This window comes from Callorhinus ursinus, unplaced genomic scaffold (assembly GCF_003265705.2).
Source record: "Callorhinus ursinus isolate GAN/ISIS: 27379988/994484 unplaced genomic scaffold, GSC_fseal_2.0 scaffold11, whole genome shotgun sequence".
In the NCBI taxonomy this organism is placed as follows: domain Eukaryota; kingdom Metazoa; phylum Chordata; class Mammalia; order Carnivora; family Otariidae; genus Callorhinus; species Callorhinus ursinus.
Window position 1 is genome coordinate 40,713,550 of NW_027397073.1, and position 15,253 is coordinate 40,728,802.

The following is a 15,253-nucleotide window of genomic DNA, read 5'->3' on the forward strand; positions in this document are numbered from 1 at the left end:
GTGCCTTCTGAACCTTTCTCCTTAGATTTCCCATAGGTGCATGAAATCCAGCATATGCCAAACACAGCTCATTCCTTTTGGCCCTCCTTGCCAACCTTGCTAGTGTTCACTTCCATGGAGAACTGGGCTCTCCTTCGGCATTTGCTGCAATGGTTGATGACACACACCCCCTCTGCCTGCCCGAGGATGACAGCTGAGCATCATTCTCAACTCTCTCTTTTCTCTTAGGTTTTTATTTTTTTTTTAATTTTTAAAAAATTTTTTATTTTAATTCCAGTAGAGCTAACATACACTCTTATTTTAGTTTCAGGTGTATAATTGAGTGATTCAGTAATTCTGTATATTCCTCAGTGCTCATCAGGAAAAGTGTACTCTTTTTTTTTATTATGTTATGTTAATCACCATACATTACATCATTAGTTTTTTTTTTATTATGTTATGTTAATCACCTCTCTTCGGTTTTATATGGAATCTCCCGTCACATCCTACTAAATGCTAACTCTCAAGGAACTTGCCTGTCACCCTTTCTGTCTGTCCTCATGGCCACTGCCTCAGATTTGGATACCCTGTCTTAGACGATTTCTTTGACTTTCAGCTCAGTTTACCACAAATGATGCTAAATCTTCTTTAAGAATGATGCTAAATCTTCTTTAAGAAACTTCTTTCTAAAACTCAGATGTTCTTATTTTGTGCTCCTTCTAGGAATCCCACAAAACTTTTCCCAATTACCTGCTACTTAAAGTATAAGTCTAAATTCTTAGTATGGCTTTTTGTAATTTAACCTCTATTTACCTTTTCAGCTTCTCCCTGTCTACCAAGTTCTTAAAGTGTATACAAATATGGAATCCAATAAAAGCATGGATATGCACAAATAGAAGAGTGTACAACTGAGGTTTCATTTGTAAGTCAAAGCCAGAACTGATTAAATATTTTCTTTGTTTTCAGTCTGTAGAAAAGTACTCACTGATAATGAAAGTACAAGACATGGATGGTCAGTTTTTTGGATTGATGAGTACATCAACTTGTATGATCACAGTAAAAGATTCAAATGACAACGCACCTACTTTCAAACAAAATACTGTAAGTATATAGTTTCAGAATCTACCTCCACTTGTCAACTATCATTTGTTATTTAATACAAATTAACAAAGTGTCTAGCATACTTTGATGTATATTTATTTTTTATGAATAAAATTATAATTTAAATAGCTGACATATAAATCTCTCTTATTTATTCATTGTAGTATTTATATGATCTCCTAATAAAAGCAAGTAACATTTGTCTTCATTTATAATGTAGTTCTTTCATTTCAAAGATAATCCTTAATGAAACAACAGTCCTTGTAATTCACAGCTTTAAAATAAACTAGATAAAAACTGTAAGAATCAGTATTCTTGGAGTGGAAGAAATATTTTACTTTGTAGAAGTTCTCTTTATAAAGTAAGTTTTTAATGAGTTCTTTCTGTTTCAGTACGAAGCATCAGTAGAGGAAAACGCATACAATGTGGAGATCTTACGAATACCTGTAGAAGATAAGGATTTAATTAACACTGCCAATTGGAGAGCCAATTTTACCATTTTGAAGGGCAATGAAAATGGACATTTCAAAATCAGCACAGACAAAGAAACTAATGAAGGTGTTTTGTGGGTTGTAAAGGTACAGTAATAATGAATAATTGACAACTTGGCAAGCTAACAAATTCTATTCAACTAGTGGCTTAATCAACTAAATAGTTTCAGATCAAAGACTCCTCCAGAAGTTAGAATAGAGTTAAGTCTGTTTAGTCCAACTGTTCCCATCTAATGCTGTCTTTCTTCTATAATTTTATTGCCAGTCATTTGTCACCAAGCTTATGCTTGAACATTCTCAGTTCTAAGGATCTCCATATCGCCATTGGCAGCAGATTCCATATTTGGAGAGCTTTGATTCTTGGAAGTCCTTACTTCTACTGTGCCCAAATTATTCTCCTTATATCCCATGGTTCTGTCTCTAATGGTCTGGGTTCCATCCCTAATGGAAGAAATAGAATTCTTTTGAAAAGATTGCTATGTTCATTTGAAACTTACCTTCTCTATGGTAAGTGTTCCTGAATCCTTTATTCCTAGCATGATATAATTTAGAAGCCCATAGTCTTCTCATTCTCTCTCTCTCTGGAATATGCCTGGTTGTATCTGATCCTTTATAAGTGGTATTGAGGATGAAATAGAGTGTTATATCAGACAGCACTGAAGGAACTTACTCCTTATTCTGTATATTGTATTTTTTGGTTGCATTATTTTATTCTAGGGTCCAGGATGTGAGGACAGAAAAGGCCCTATTTGGGAAGTATTCTTGGTTTTATATTTGTAACTCAGAACAAGGAAGAAAATTGTCCTATGGGCAGGTAAAGGAGTCATCTGTTGACTAAAGGAAGCTTTCCTGCCAACAACAATATGGTGGAGACTTTGATACATAAATATTTATTTATAATTGTTTCCTCTGTAAAAATTTCCAGAGGTTATGTAATAAGCCTCTGCAAGTTCTACCCAGTGTGACTAGTCAAATATATTTGTTCCAAATCACTCTCAATATCAAACCTCTATTTTAGTTTTCTCTAATATGATCTGCTCAAGTTGAATACTGAAACCAGCTACTTAAGAAAAATGAAACTTTATAACTGATAGTAGTAGGACAAGAAATAAGCAGATGGTGCTGATTGTTTTTCCTCTTTATTGGTCCAACTCAATCCAGTCTTCATTTGGACTCTCCAGAAAGCAGAACCCAAGACAAGGAATTCAATGAAGGGAAATATTTAGAAAGTGGATCCCAGGAAGCCAGAGTAAAAATGGGAAAGTAAGACAGGAAAGAATGAAAAGCGAATCAAGTCTGCATTACTGACTTAGTCACCTCGGGTGTTCAATCCTGCAATGAACCATGTAGAATGTACTTCAGAATTATTTCCTCGAAAAATGGTACCTGGGGCATTTATCCATCAGCTCCCACTGTTGATACCTGTGCCTCATTGGTTGAAGGTTGCCTCCAGGGAACCTTAGCATTCCTGCACTTCTGGGCTTGGCTGTGCTTTGTAGAGGGAGAGCACTCTGGTTTTGGAGAAAACTTTGAATCTGAAGAGCTAAATCTTTGTGTGCTTGAGATGTGAATCTGTCAGCATAAATGGGGGAGTGTCCACCACAGCTGCCCCTGAAGTCGGGTAGGCTGAGGGTCTGTAGTGTATAATTCTTGTGAAAAGTGCGCTATGCATCAATTTCCAAAGTTAGACTCACCTATATAGTACAGGCATTTGCCTCAAAAATTGATGTGATTGGCAACAAATGTTCTGTAAAAGATTTCTCCTGGACACCTCCTCTGCACACCCGTCACCCCCACCTTCACTTCTTTCTAGAAATAAGTCAAAGAAATAGTTTGAGATCTGAGATGGATAGATTATGCCAACTGCAGTAGCTCAAGTCAGACCCAAGCTCAGACCTTTTAGAGTTCTCCGGATCTGTTGCTTGATTAGAAGGCTCCTCCTCAGTTCTCTCTTATTTGAGTCCGTTATTAAAGACCCATTATTATTATTTTTTAAATCTCAGTGATTTTATCTGGCTTCAGAAGGCAAAATTTAAGTAACACTGGGAATTAAATTTTTATTGTGAGTTTTTTAACCAATACAAAATGAATTTTAGTAAACTTTGTCAGAAGAATATATTCTAAAAAAAATCGTAGTATGTCAACACATTCCATTTTTTTCATATGCAGAGTGGATTTTTTTCCCTCAAGGAGTGTTGATCACAGAGACATTAAGAAAAATACTTCCAAATATTTTCAGAAATTATAGCCTGTATCCTAGAATATATCTCACTCTGTGTGACTACTAAACATCTGTTTTATTTCTGGTGAACAGCTTCTGGGTACCATCTCAAGATTCCCCAGGAGAGAGAACAATTAGATGGTGAAACTTTAATTTTTTGTCTCTCGTTCAGTTTAAGTTAATTTCACATATGAAGAATAAAGAAAATGCCCCCAATAAAATTTATATGCATTTATTCTTATTATCTTTAAACGTAAGATAGTTGCACTTATATTTTATAGTTACATCCTAGTTCTTATACCTAGGAAATGCTTTTAGAATTTTAAAAGCAGTTATCAAGTATTGATCACCTTTCATGTCTGTCACAGGGAATGATGCTAATCATCTTATGTAGGTTATATCTAGTTGTCACATCCCCTTTAGGATAAGATATTATTATTATCCCCATTTTACAATTAAAAAAAGATGCCCCACTTGCCCCAGTTCATGGGAGGTGATAGAGCTAGGATGCGAACTCAGATGTTCTTGATGCAGAACCTTCCTCAGAACCACTGTGCTACTTTTCCAGCTGGGGACCCTGGGTCATGTTCCCCTTGTCTCTCCTCTTTCCCATCCTTGGGTTACTTGGTTTGATAAAACCATGACTTTAGTTGCACAAGGGGTCTTTTTTTGGAACTTGAATTAATTTCTACTTCTCTGAGTTTACTTTTTAAATTATCTCCTTCCTCTGTAATTATTAGCTCCTTTGGTAATTTTACCTTCTCTCTTTCTTTGAGCCATTCATAATAGTCTCTAACATTTTGGTCAATAAAATTTGCATTTTCCATGGTGTATTTTCCTCTCTGTATTTTACACAAACCCTTAGAAAACTTGAATTCATCACACAGTTCTTTTGGTAGCCACACTGGTCTTTAAAGGTGTCTTATCCTTTTCCTTGCTAAAGATTTGTGTTTATGTACTTAAGTTATTTCTTTAAGTGCTTTCTAACCTTGGTGAGGCATCTTCTGTTTTAAAATCAAACACTGGGGGCGCCTGGGCGGCTCAGTCAGTTAAGCGGCTGCCTTCAGCTCAGGTCATGATTCCAGGGTCCCAGAATAGGGATTGAGCCCCACGTTGGGCTCTCTGCTGGGTGGGGAGTCTGTTTCTCCCTCTCCCTCTGTTCCTGCCCCCCTGCTCGTGCTCACTCGCTCTCTCTCAAATAAATAAATGAAGTCTTAAAAAAAAGTTTAAAATCAGGGGCACCTGGGTGGCCCAGTCGTTGGGCGTCTGCCTTCAGCTCAGGTCATGATCCCAGGGTCCTGGGATTGAGCCCCACGTCGGACTTCCTGCTCCGCGGGAGGCCTGCTTCTCCCTCTCCCACTCCCCCTGCTTGTGTTCCCTCTCTCGCTGTGTCTCTCTCTGTCAAATTAAAAAAAAAAAAGATAAAAAAAAATTTAAAATCAAACACTGTATAATCAAGGCATTTTGAAATCCATCATTCTTTCACTACTTACATAATGATGGCTAGGAATGAACTTTATTCATTCCTTTATACCAAAAAGAATTAAATAATCAGTAAGTTAAGTTAAGCCAAAGATTGCTCAAATACACTTCTTTAAACAAAGCTTCCAAACATTGCCTTGTTAGTTGGTGTCTCCTCTTGGGGCATTATATTGGCTGTTAACCAAAAATACATCACTTTTTCTTTCAATTGCCCGGGTGACAGATCCTTATAACCTATAATGGAAAGCACTCACTGTGGGCTTACAATGTTAAATGTTATTCTTACACAGTAGTGCAGAAGACAAAACTTAGTCTCAGAGAGATTAAGGAACTTAGTCGAAGTGGCACAGAGAGGATGCAGTAGGACAGTATTTGAACCTAGGTCTCTTTAATTGCAAAGTACATGCTCTTAGGCGCCATGTTAAATTCCTTTGTATAGCTATGTGATCTTGGAAAGTTAGCCTCTCTATTATCTATAAAACATAAAAAAATACTTCTCTCAGCTATTGCATTATAACAATGAAAATGAAAACACTTGGTAAACTATAGGATATTATTATTATATTTTTAGAAGCCTTACATGTTCGTGGGGCTAGTGTTATAATTTTCCATATTGGATAACTTTTCTGGAACCATCGAGCATGAGCTGATGCAATCTTTAGCTCAGGCCCGGATGATCTTTCCATCCCAGCATTTCCTTTCTATTTGAGGGGCAGCCGTAGTGCACATGGGCTTGAGTGACAAAAATACTGTTCTCGGCTGTTCTCAACAGAGAGGGTCCACTACAAAACAGCACTTTATATTCCGGGAGCCATTAATATCTCAGTGCAGATATAGGCTATTTTTTTTTTAAAGATTTTATTTATTTATTTGACAGAGACACAGCGAGAGAGGGAACGCAAGCAGGGGGAGTGGGAGAGGGAGAAGCAGGCTTCCCGCACAGCAGGGAGCCCGATGCGGGGCTCGATCCCAGAACCCTGGGACCATGACCTGAGCCAAAGGTAGGTAGATGCTTAACGACCGAGCCACCCAGGTGCCCCTAGGATATTTTTGAGCTTTTTATTTTTAATTGATTAAAAACATAAAGCTACCTTGTGGAAGAGAATTCCTGTTTTATTAATCACTGATTTCATCCCACCAGATTTCCAATCTGGCAGAGTTTTAAGCTTCTAAAGCAATATCCGGTGTAAGCCTCAAAAAATTACATAAAGAAATTCTAAGGCTTTAGCAAGGGGTCCTGGGTGGAATAACTGCACCTCCTCCAGAACAGCAGCTGTTCGTGAATTTCCATCCATGTGTCATTGCCAGGAGATGCTCTCATTCTCTGTGTGATCATACCGACACATGTAATTTGTGACATAGTGTTCATTAGCAACAGATAAACACATTTTAATTCTTTTCCTCTTTTGACTCTCCATTTTCTGGAATGTTCATAAAAAATAAAAAAGCGTTTCACGTACATTTTGTGGAATCTAAGATTCAGAAATTTCCTTGACTTCTTAGTGGACTCATGATATTAGGTATCTCAGCTTGGTAATAGCTAGGTATGGGGAAAGGTTTAAAATAAAAATTTGACTCCTCCATTTTGATTTTGTTCAATGGTCAGCCAATGATGGTTTTGATAAGCAGAAAGAAAGAAAAAAATGCTTTGAGTTTGCAATACAATGTAAAATAATGTTTTTATAGGTTTTGCTTGATTTGCTTTCTAAAAATCAGTTTGTTTTTTTTAAAGATTTTATTTATTTATTTATTTGGCAGAGAGATAGTGAGAGCAGGAACACAAGCAGGGGGAGTGGGAGAGGGAGAAGCAAGCTTCCTGCCAAGCATGAAGCCCAATATGGGGCTCGGTCCCACCACCCTGGGATCATGACCTTAGCTGAAGGCAGACGCTTAACGACTGAGCCACCCAGGCGCCCCTAGAAATCAGTTTTAATCAAAGGATTCACTTTAATATTTTTAGAGGCCGATGAACCCATCTAAGCAGCGTCATATAGCAGAGGGATTATAGTGCGGTGGTTAAGGAAATGGACATAGTCAATAGGAAGTAGTAAGTCAAACAAAATTGCATTCTCCTGGAGTTAGATGCCCCTTTACTGGTCCTTTAGTGCTCTAAAGCAGGGCTGTAAAAACACTGTTTGGTGTTTTTTTTTTGTTTTTTTTTTTGCATTATCTCCAGGCTCAGAATCATTTTCCTTAGTAAGAATGAACTATAAAAGTATTTCAGGAATTATTTTTCCACAGCTCCATAAAACCACCTGCAGAAACATTCAGACCACTCTTGCCAAAGGCTTCGTGAAGAATCACCTCTCTTTAGCCAAGGGTAAAAGTCAATATTGATTGAATGGGAACATAGAATTTATGTAGCACTATTCATATTTACAGTTGTTCACTTGTTATTTGAAATACCGTATGTATTTTACACTGATGCTGATATCCATGTGCTTTTTTAAAAAGCCGCTGAATTATGAAGAAAACCACCAAGTGATCCTGGAAATTGGAGCAAACAATGAAGCTCCGTTTACTAGAGATGTTGCACTCAGAGTGGCAACCATGAACCGAGCCTTGGTCACAGTTCACGTGAGGGATCAGGATGAAGGGCCTGAATGCAGCCCCGCAGCCCAATATGTACGGATTAAAGAAAACTCAGCATTGGGGTCAAAGGTCAATGGCTATAAGGCGTATGACCCTGAAACCAGAAGTAGCAATGGCTTAAGGTACAAAGACGTCTGTAACCACATAAGAATAATGTATTTGTAATAATTGAGATAGTAACTTATTTCATATTGCTATTATATAATAGCAATATAAAATATTGCTATCTCAATAAATATGTTATATTTATATTTAATAATTTATATTGCTAAAGATTTTTTATTTTACATTAATAGGTACAAAAAATTGCATGATCCTAAAGGATGGATCACCGTGAATGAGATTTCGGGGTCAATCACAACCTCCAAAATCCTGGACCGGGAGGCCATGACTCCCAGAAATGACTTATATAATATTACAGTCCTGGCAATAGACCAAGGTAAAAAAAAAAAAAAAAAGTTTTAATATGGTATTTTAGAAAGGAATTAGAGAATAAACTGCCATTATTATTGTGCAGAATTTTTGTGATAAATATTTGGAATTGTTAGAAATTACTTTGGAGACTGTTCCTGTTTCTTTTAATCATCTGACAAGGTGAACCTTGTAAGGTAAGCGATGTCTTATTTATCTTTATACCCCCAGCGTAGCGAGACCTCAGATGCTTATGGATCCATCTGTTGGAGGGCAAAGACGAAACTTCATTCTGGGATCAGCTGAAATGGCCTCACTAGACTCTTGTATATCTCTTTATGCCACTTTAAATAGAATCTTTGAGAAACTCAACTGATTATTAGGTCAAAGTGATCCTTTCCTTGAATTCTGTTCCGTAAAACAACCCAGAGGTTCTCAGTCTCAGCTTCATATTAGCATATTAGAATAATTCATAATTAGAATAATATTCTAATTCAGTTAGAATAATAGTAATTCACTTGGGGCACTTAAAAAAATCATTTTGTAGACATGACTTTGACACACTGAATCAGAATCCTGGGTTGGGGAACCTGAACATCGTATCTTAAAAATCTCCCTAAGTGGCTTAAATGTGTATCAGGGTTGGAATAACTTTTTGTAGCCTTTTTACTGTTCATTACCATCTGTCCCGGAGGGAACCCGCCCCGAAACACAGAGTTTGCATTTCACACATTGATTTTTATTGTTTGAGAATAATCCTGACGTAAGGTTTATTGGCAGTTGTGGCTGATATTATCAATGGTGGTACTGATTTTAGGTGATTTGTAGGTCTCATGTATCCTTCTACATCCTTATTTCCCATTTTCAGTAATAATCAGCTTACTTAAGAAAACATGTATGTAAAAGGTAGGTAATTTGTTTTATTAGGAAACTGTAAAAGAAGGCAAGAAACTACACCAAATCTTTTCTCTTTCTTCCTAGATGGTAGATCGTGTACTGGAACACTCGTGGTTAACATTGAAGATATGAATGATAACCCACCAGAAATACTTCAAAGTTACCTAACAGTTTGCAAACCAAAGATGAAGTATACTGACATTTCAGCTGTCGATCCCGATGAACCTATCCATGGTGCTCCATTTTATTTCAGCTTGGCAAACACTTCTCCAGAAATGAACAGAATATGGACCCTCACCAAAGTCAATGGTATTTATTGATTTTTAAAGATTTGTTTATTTATTTGAGAGAGAGGGAGGAGAGTGTGAGAGAGCATGTGAGCAAGTCGGGGGAGGGGCAGAGGGAGAGAATCTTTAAGCAGACCCATGAGATCATGACCCAAGCCGAACCCAGGTGTCTTTTGGACACTTAACTGACTGAGCCACCCAGGCACCCCAAAAATATTTGATAAAAAATAATGATTTATATGTTCTAAAATAACTGAGAATGGATTTCCTTGTTTACTGTAATATTCTCCTTAATATATTTGAGAAGACTAACTCAAACTTTTACAAATATTATAGGAGGTCTGTGTTATATATTGCCTGTAAAATGCAAGAAATCATAATTTTTATGAAGGCAAAATTTGTATTTCCCACAAAGACAAAAAAGCTTTATTAAAATATTGGGCAGCTTATCATTAAGAAAAATTGTTTTTGGTGTATTTTTTTTTTTGAGAGAAAGGGAGGGTGGGAGAAGGATAGAGGGAGAGAGAGAAAATCTTTATTTTTTATTTTTTTAGTAAGATTTTATTTATTTGACAGAGAGAGACACAGCAAGAGAGGGAACACAAGCAGGGGGAGTGGGAGAGGGAGAGGGAGAAGCAGGCTTCCCGCCAAGCAGGGAACCTGATGCGGGGCTCGATCCCAGGACCCTGGGATCATGACCTGAGCCGAAGGCAGACGCTTAACCATCTGAGCCACCCAGGCTCCCCGAGAGAGAGAAAATCTTAAAGCGGGCTCCATGCTGCGCACGGAGCCCAGTGCAGGCCTCAGCGTCACGACCCTGGGATCATGACCTGAGCCGAAATCAAGAGTCAGACGCTCAACCGACTGAGCCACCAAGGCGCCTCCGGTGTATTTTTAAAGTGACTCCAGTGAGGTGAGGACAGAGCAGAGATGGGCAGTTTAAATTTTAGTGTAGTAAACTCTGGAATGAGGAAGCTGGGTGTGTGAGACAAGCACTCTCTAGTATTCTGGAAGGAAACAGGGTGGGGATTGGACAGAGGCGTGGCTTTGGAGCCCTCAAAACAGCTTCCTATGATAGTGGTTTCCGGGGGAGTGTAGTATTTTATATTTCAGGCACCCTTCCCATTTCATAGTTCGACATTAATTCATGATACCTGTGGAACACCTACCGTCTACTGACCATGCACTGTTCTGACCCTGCAGATACGTGTAGAGTTAACAGGACAGACATGACTCCAGTTCAGATGCTCACTTCTGTGAAATCTTTCCTGAAGTCGAAGGAGTAGCATCATGACCTTTCCTACCTGTATTATAGCTCCTTTCATGTTGTAGTATCATCTGTTTACCTTTCTCCTCGACTACATGAGTTTCTCAGGATATTTGTGATTCATCTGTGTATTTCCAGCACGTAGCCCACTGTAGATATTAACAGCTTAGTAAGTGTTTGTTTAATCGATAATTTAATCAATAATTGGTTAATAAATATGCACAAAGAAGGAGAATGCTGGGGGGAATAAGTAAACCGGTGTTGTTAGAGTTTAGGTTTTAGCAGGAATGCTGAGAGATTGGGTGGGAGGGTGGATGGACTCTGGTCGTGAAGAGCCTATGTACCAGGCTGGGGAGACTGACTTTTTGTACAGCAGCTGTGCTCTGGGAGTGGGCCGGGAAGGAATGCTGTGCCCAGATTTATGTCTTAACAAGGTGATGTTGGTGACAGGCCGGTTTGAAGAGGGCAGAGTGGATGCTGCACTAGTATGAATAAACGAGATGTGACTACAGCTGAGCTTGTGGTCTTGAGGGAGGAGAGGAATTTGAAGGATTTTATCTTAGCCACAGTATGATCTGGGAGGGTTCCACCTAAACCTTCGTAGTAATTCACATTCCTCCGGGGAGCTTTACATTTGAGGTGCAGCCAAAAATCTTTGAAGTTCTTATCAGCTGTCACAGTGCATTTAAGAAAGGCTTACAAGTTACAGATGACTTTGAGGATGTGCATTGTGCTACTGTGTCATTTAGCTTACTGCAAAACTCCGAAGGTTGTAATTGGCATTGAAAATGTGTAGAGTTTTTGGTCAGTTGATAATGAAGTCATTAAAATAGGTACCAAGGCTACTGGGGAAATATCATAGTTGATAAAAATGTTATGTTATAGATACATCTGTTTTTATGTAGCCTGGGTGACAATAATTAGCTTTCTGGTATTGAGATCACTTCTAGAGGGAAGGCATAATAACAAAGGGTCTGTTGTACTTTGGAAAATTACCTTATCTGTAAAGATAATGGACAGGTACCAGAAAGTAAATGGACAAGAGAATGTCAACTTAAGACATACTTTGTGCATAGCAATTGTTGTTAATTCTTTATGAGTACCATAAACTGGTACTGTAGAAAAATGCTTGAAGTGCGTGTCAGGGGCCCATCTACCATCATTGGTTTGTAGATAAGGGAAAGATAAGGGAATATTCAATATTGCTGAATTGCTACTGGATCACTCCAATGTCAAATTGTGTCTTTCAGGCTCTCTTGTAAAAAGTTACAATGGACATACATAGTGATATTAGTGCTGAGAAGTGTTGAAGGTAGTTCTCCATTTTAACTCATTTTCATGTGGCAGGTGGTTCCTTGAGAATAATATGTTTAGAAACAAGGGTGGCAAAACAAATGCTAAGGGAGAAATAAATGTCCATTAAAGATACAATTCTTTCATTTTCTTTCAGATACAGCTGCCCGTCTTTCATATCAGAAAAATGCTGAATTTCAGGAATATAGTGTTCCTATTACTGTAAAAGACAGAGAAGGTCAATCTACAACAAAAACCCTGAGAATTAATCTGTGTGATTGTACTCATCCAAGTCAATGTCTGGCAGCTCGAAGGAGTGCGGGAGTAATACTTGGAAAATGGGCGATCCTGGCCATCCTACTGGGTATAGCACTACTGTTTTGTAAGTCCTTTTACTTACTTAAAGTTAAAATGAATCATAAATACCTGAGTGCAGGAAAAGGTCTTTAAAAAGTACTGTTGTCCAGCTATCCATGAGGGGTGGGCAATTTACAAATTGCTTTTGTGTTATTATCTGAGTTCTGATGGAGTATTTTCAGGGAGAGGGAACAAGATCCTTTTTGAGATACGATTTCCTACTTGGACAGAGCTGTTTAAAATTCCTTAGATGGTACCAAATCTGTCAACATATAGTTTTCATTTCTTGGTCCCGGTACTACCCCATGTAGGGCTAAATAAAACAATCTAAAATTTCTGCCATATGAAAATCCGCGACAAGCCACTGTGATCTCTTCTCATCATTTCTCCACGGGCTTATGGGAATGACTCGGATCACAGCAATATCTCTTCTTGGGTGTATCTTGCTAGTTTTGATTTTTTTTAACCTCTTCCTTGCAGGTTGTATAGTTCCCAATGGCATCATATTTTTCCCTCTTTTTATTTCCATCTTCTCCTCCAGCCTGGATTAGCCCCTGTTCCTTTGTTCTGTGATAGGACTAGCTGTTAAGAGCAAGACTCTGGAACCAAACTCTCTGGGTCTGTAACCCAGCTCTATCATTTGCAAGCCATGTGACCGGGGGGCAGGAGGGGGGCAAGTTCCTTAACTGTGCTCCAGTTTCCTCATCTATGAAAGGGGATAATTGGGGTACCCTGCTTTATGGGGCAGCACTGAGCATTAATTGAGCTAATGCACGTGAAGAGCTTAGAATAGTACAGTGTTCAATATTTTTCAGCAACTCCACAAAATAAATAATCTATTGAAGACCTACGATATGCCAGAAACTGTCTAGGTGCTTGGGAGTCATCAGTGGACAAAAGAGACCAAACCAAACACAAACAAACACAAACCAAACACTAATAAATAAGTGAAATGCTGTGGAGGAAAAAATAGAGCAAAATAATTAGGAGCTGTAGTCCTGTGGAGCATGTGTGGGTGATCATGGGGGATTAGGGTGAGTGACTACAGATTTGTTGGATGGTTTGGTCGAGGCTAAGTTGACAAGGTTATCTTTTTTTTTTTTTGTCTGAAAATGTCCCTTTTCTACTTTTTTAAAAAAAGTATTTATTTTTTTACTATGTTCAGTTAGCCCACATACAAGGTTATCTTTGATGATTTTTGGGAAAGTTGAAAGAAATACCAAGTATAGTACCTGGGGGAGAGGTTTTCAGTCTAGGGGAAAGTCAGCTCAAAGACCCTTAGGTGAGAGGGTGCCTGGAGAAGTCAAGGCATGGCAGGGGGACACCAGTGTGGCTGGAGTGGCGTGCATCCGGAGAGCGGGGTTGGACATGGAACCAGAAAGGTAACAAGGGGGCCACATAGAGTGGGCGGGCATTGGCACCCTTTTTCTATAAAGGGCTAGATAGAAAATATTTTACATTTTCCAGGCCATGTGGTTTCACTTAGAACCAACAAAATCTACCCTTCTAGTAGGAAAGCAGCCAGAGAAAATATTTCAGTGATGGGCATGGCTGGGTTCCAATAGAACTTTATTTATGGACGTTAACATTTGAATTTCATATAATTGTCACGTGTAGTGAACTTCTATTCTTTTAATCTTTAAAAACCACTTAAGAACCATAGCTCATGGGCCATACAAAAACATGTGGTGGGCTGGATTTGGGGCTGCAGTTTGGCTATCCTTTATTAGAGGGGCTTGTAGAGCATTGTAAGAACTGTCGTTATTATTACAGCTAATTTTATTATCACATATTTCAACCTCCCACAGGTATGATGTAGAATGAAAATTCTGAACAGACAAAAAACAGAATAGTTTTAAATAAGATACTTGGAGATAAATCTGTTCTGGGGAGAAAAATCTGTCAAGTTTTCATATAGGCAAACCATTCTTTTAGGAATCAGTAAATCTCTTTAAGGTCTCTGTCTTAAATGTCACTGAAATTTTCGAAAATTTATTATTTAACTCACAAATGTAAGTACTTTAACATTATGGATAGAATTCAAACTCTTAAACAGACTTATAATCAAAATATACATATAATTAATTCAGGTTTTAAAGTCTAAGATAAATTATGGCCTATTAATTTAGAAAAGCCAAGGTAATTCACAGGACCACGCCTTAGCGGCTTTGTTTTCCTCCTGTGTATCCGAGGTGATAAAAAATAAAAGATGAGTATTTTATTCTATGTATGTTAAACCTTTTTTTTTTTTTTTAATGCAGCTGTATTGCTAACTTTGGTATGTGGAGTTGTTGGTGCCAAAAAAAAAAAAGGTTTTCCTGAAGATTTAGCACAACAAAACTTGATTATATCAAACACAGAAGCACCTGGAGATGATAAGGTGGTAAGTAATTTTTTAAAATGAGTATTTATCTCTGAGTATCTCCCATAGTTTCTTTTATGGATTCTCATGAAGTTGTTTTGTAATTTAAGAGTTAATATTTATATTTTTAGCTTGGTCAGCTTTTGTAGGCGTAAGTATTTTATCTGTCAATATTCAAATATTTATGTAGGTGGCATTTATTGAACTTTTTAAATCAGATGTGTTGTTTTAATTACCATTTTTCCACTCTGTAGTGTTATGATTTGAAATTTGCTCTTTGATGTTGTGAAATTATTATAATAACAATCTTTTAGCTGCTTTCTACAATGTAGAAATATTTCCAGATTGTATTTTTTTTATCTAACTCTTTGACAATTTATAATAAAAAAAAAACATATTATTGAAAGTTTTCGAGATAAACTAAGAAGATATCAAAGAGAGATATATATATATTTAAAAAGTATGTGAGGTAGGGTAGATTACTTGGAAGGCTATTGTCACTCTCTTTCCTTA

General features: G+C 37.7%; 1 protein-coding gene across 2 annotated transcripts in view; it reads left to right on the plus strand.

Moving 5' to 3' along the window:
* DSC3 (desmocollin 3) overlaps positions 1 to 15,253 on the plus strand; it is a 51,087-nt gene that overhangs the window by 27,828 nt on the left and 8,006 nt on the right. For both annotated transcript variants that reach the window (XM_025886891.2, XM_073898373.1), the window contains exons 8-14: positions 946 to 1,080; positions 1,473 to 1,658; positions 7,729 to 7,988; positions 8,163 to 8,305; positions 9,259 to 9,483; positions 12,179 to 12,403; positions 14,640 to 14,761. In XM_025886891.2, coding sequence (XP_025742676.1) covers positions 946 to 1,080; positions 1,473 to 1,658; positions 7,729 to 7,988; positions 8,163 to 8,305; positions 9,259 to 9,483; positions 12,179 to 12,403; positions 14,640 to 14,761 — 1,296 coding nt within the window. The remainder of the gene's footprint in view (positions 1 to 945; positions 1,081 to 1,472; positions 1,659 to 7,728; positions 7,989 to 8,162; positions 8,306 to 9,258; positions 9,484 to 12,178; positions 12,404 to 14,639; positions 14,762 to 15,253) is intronic.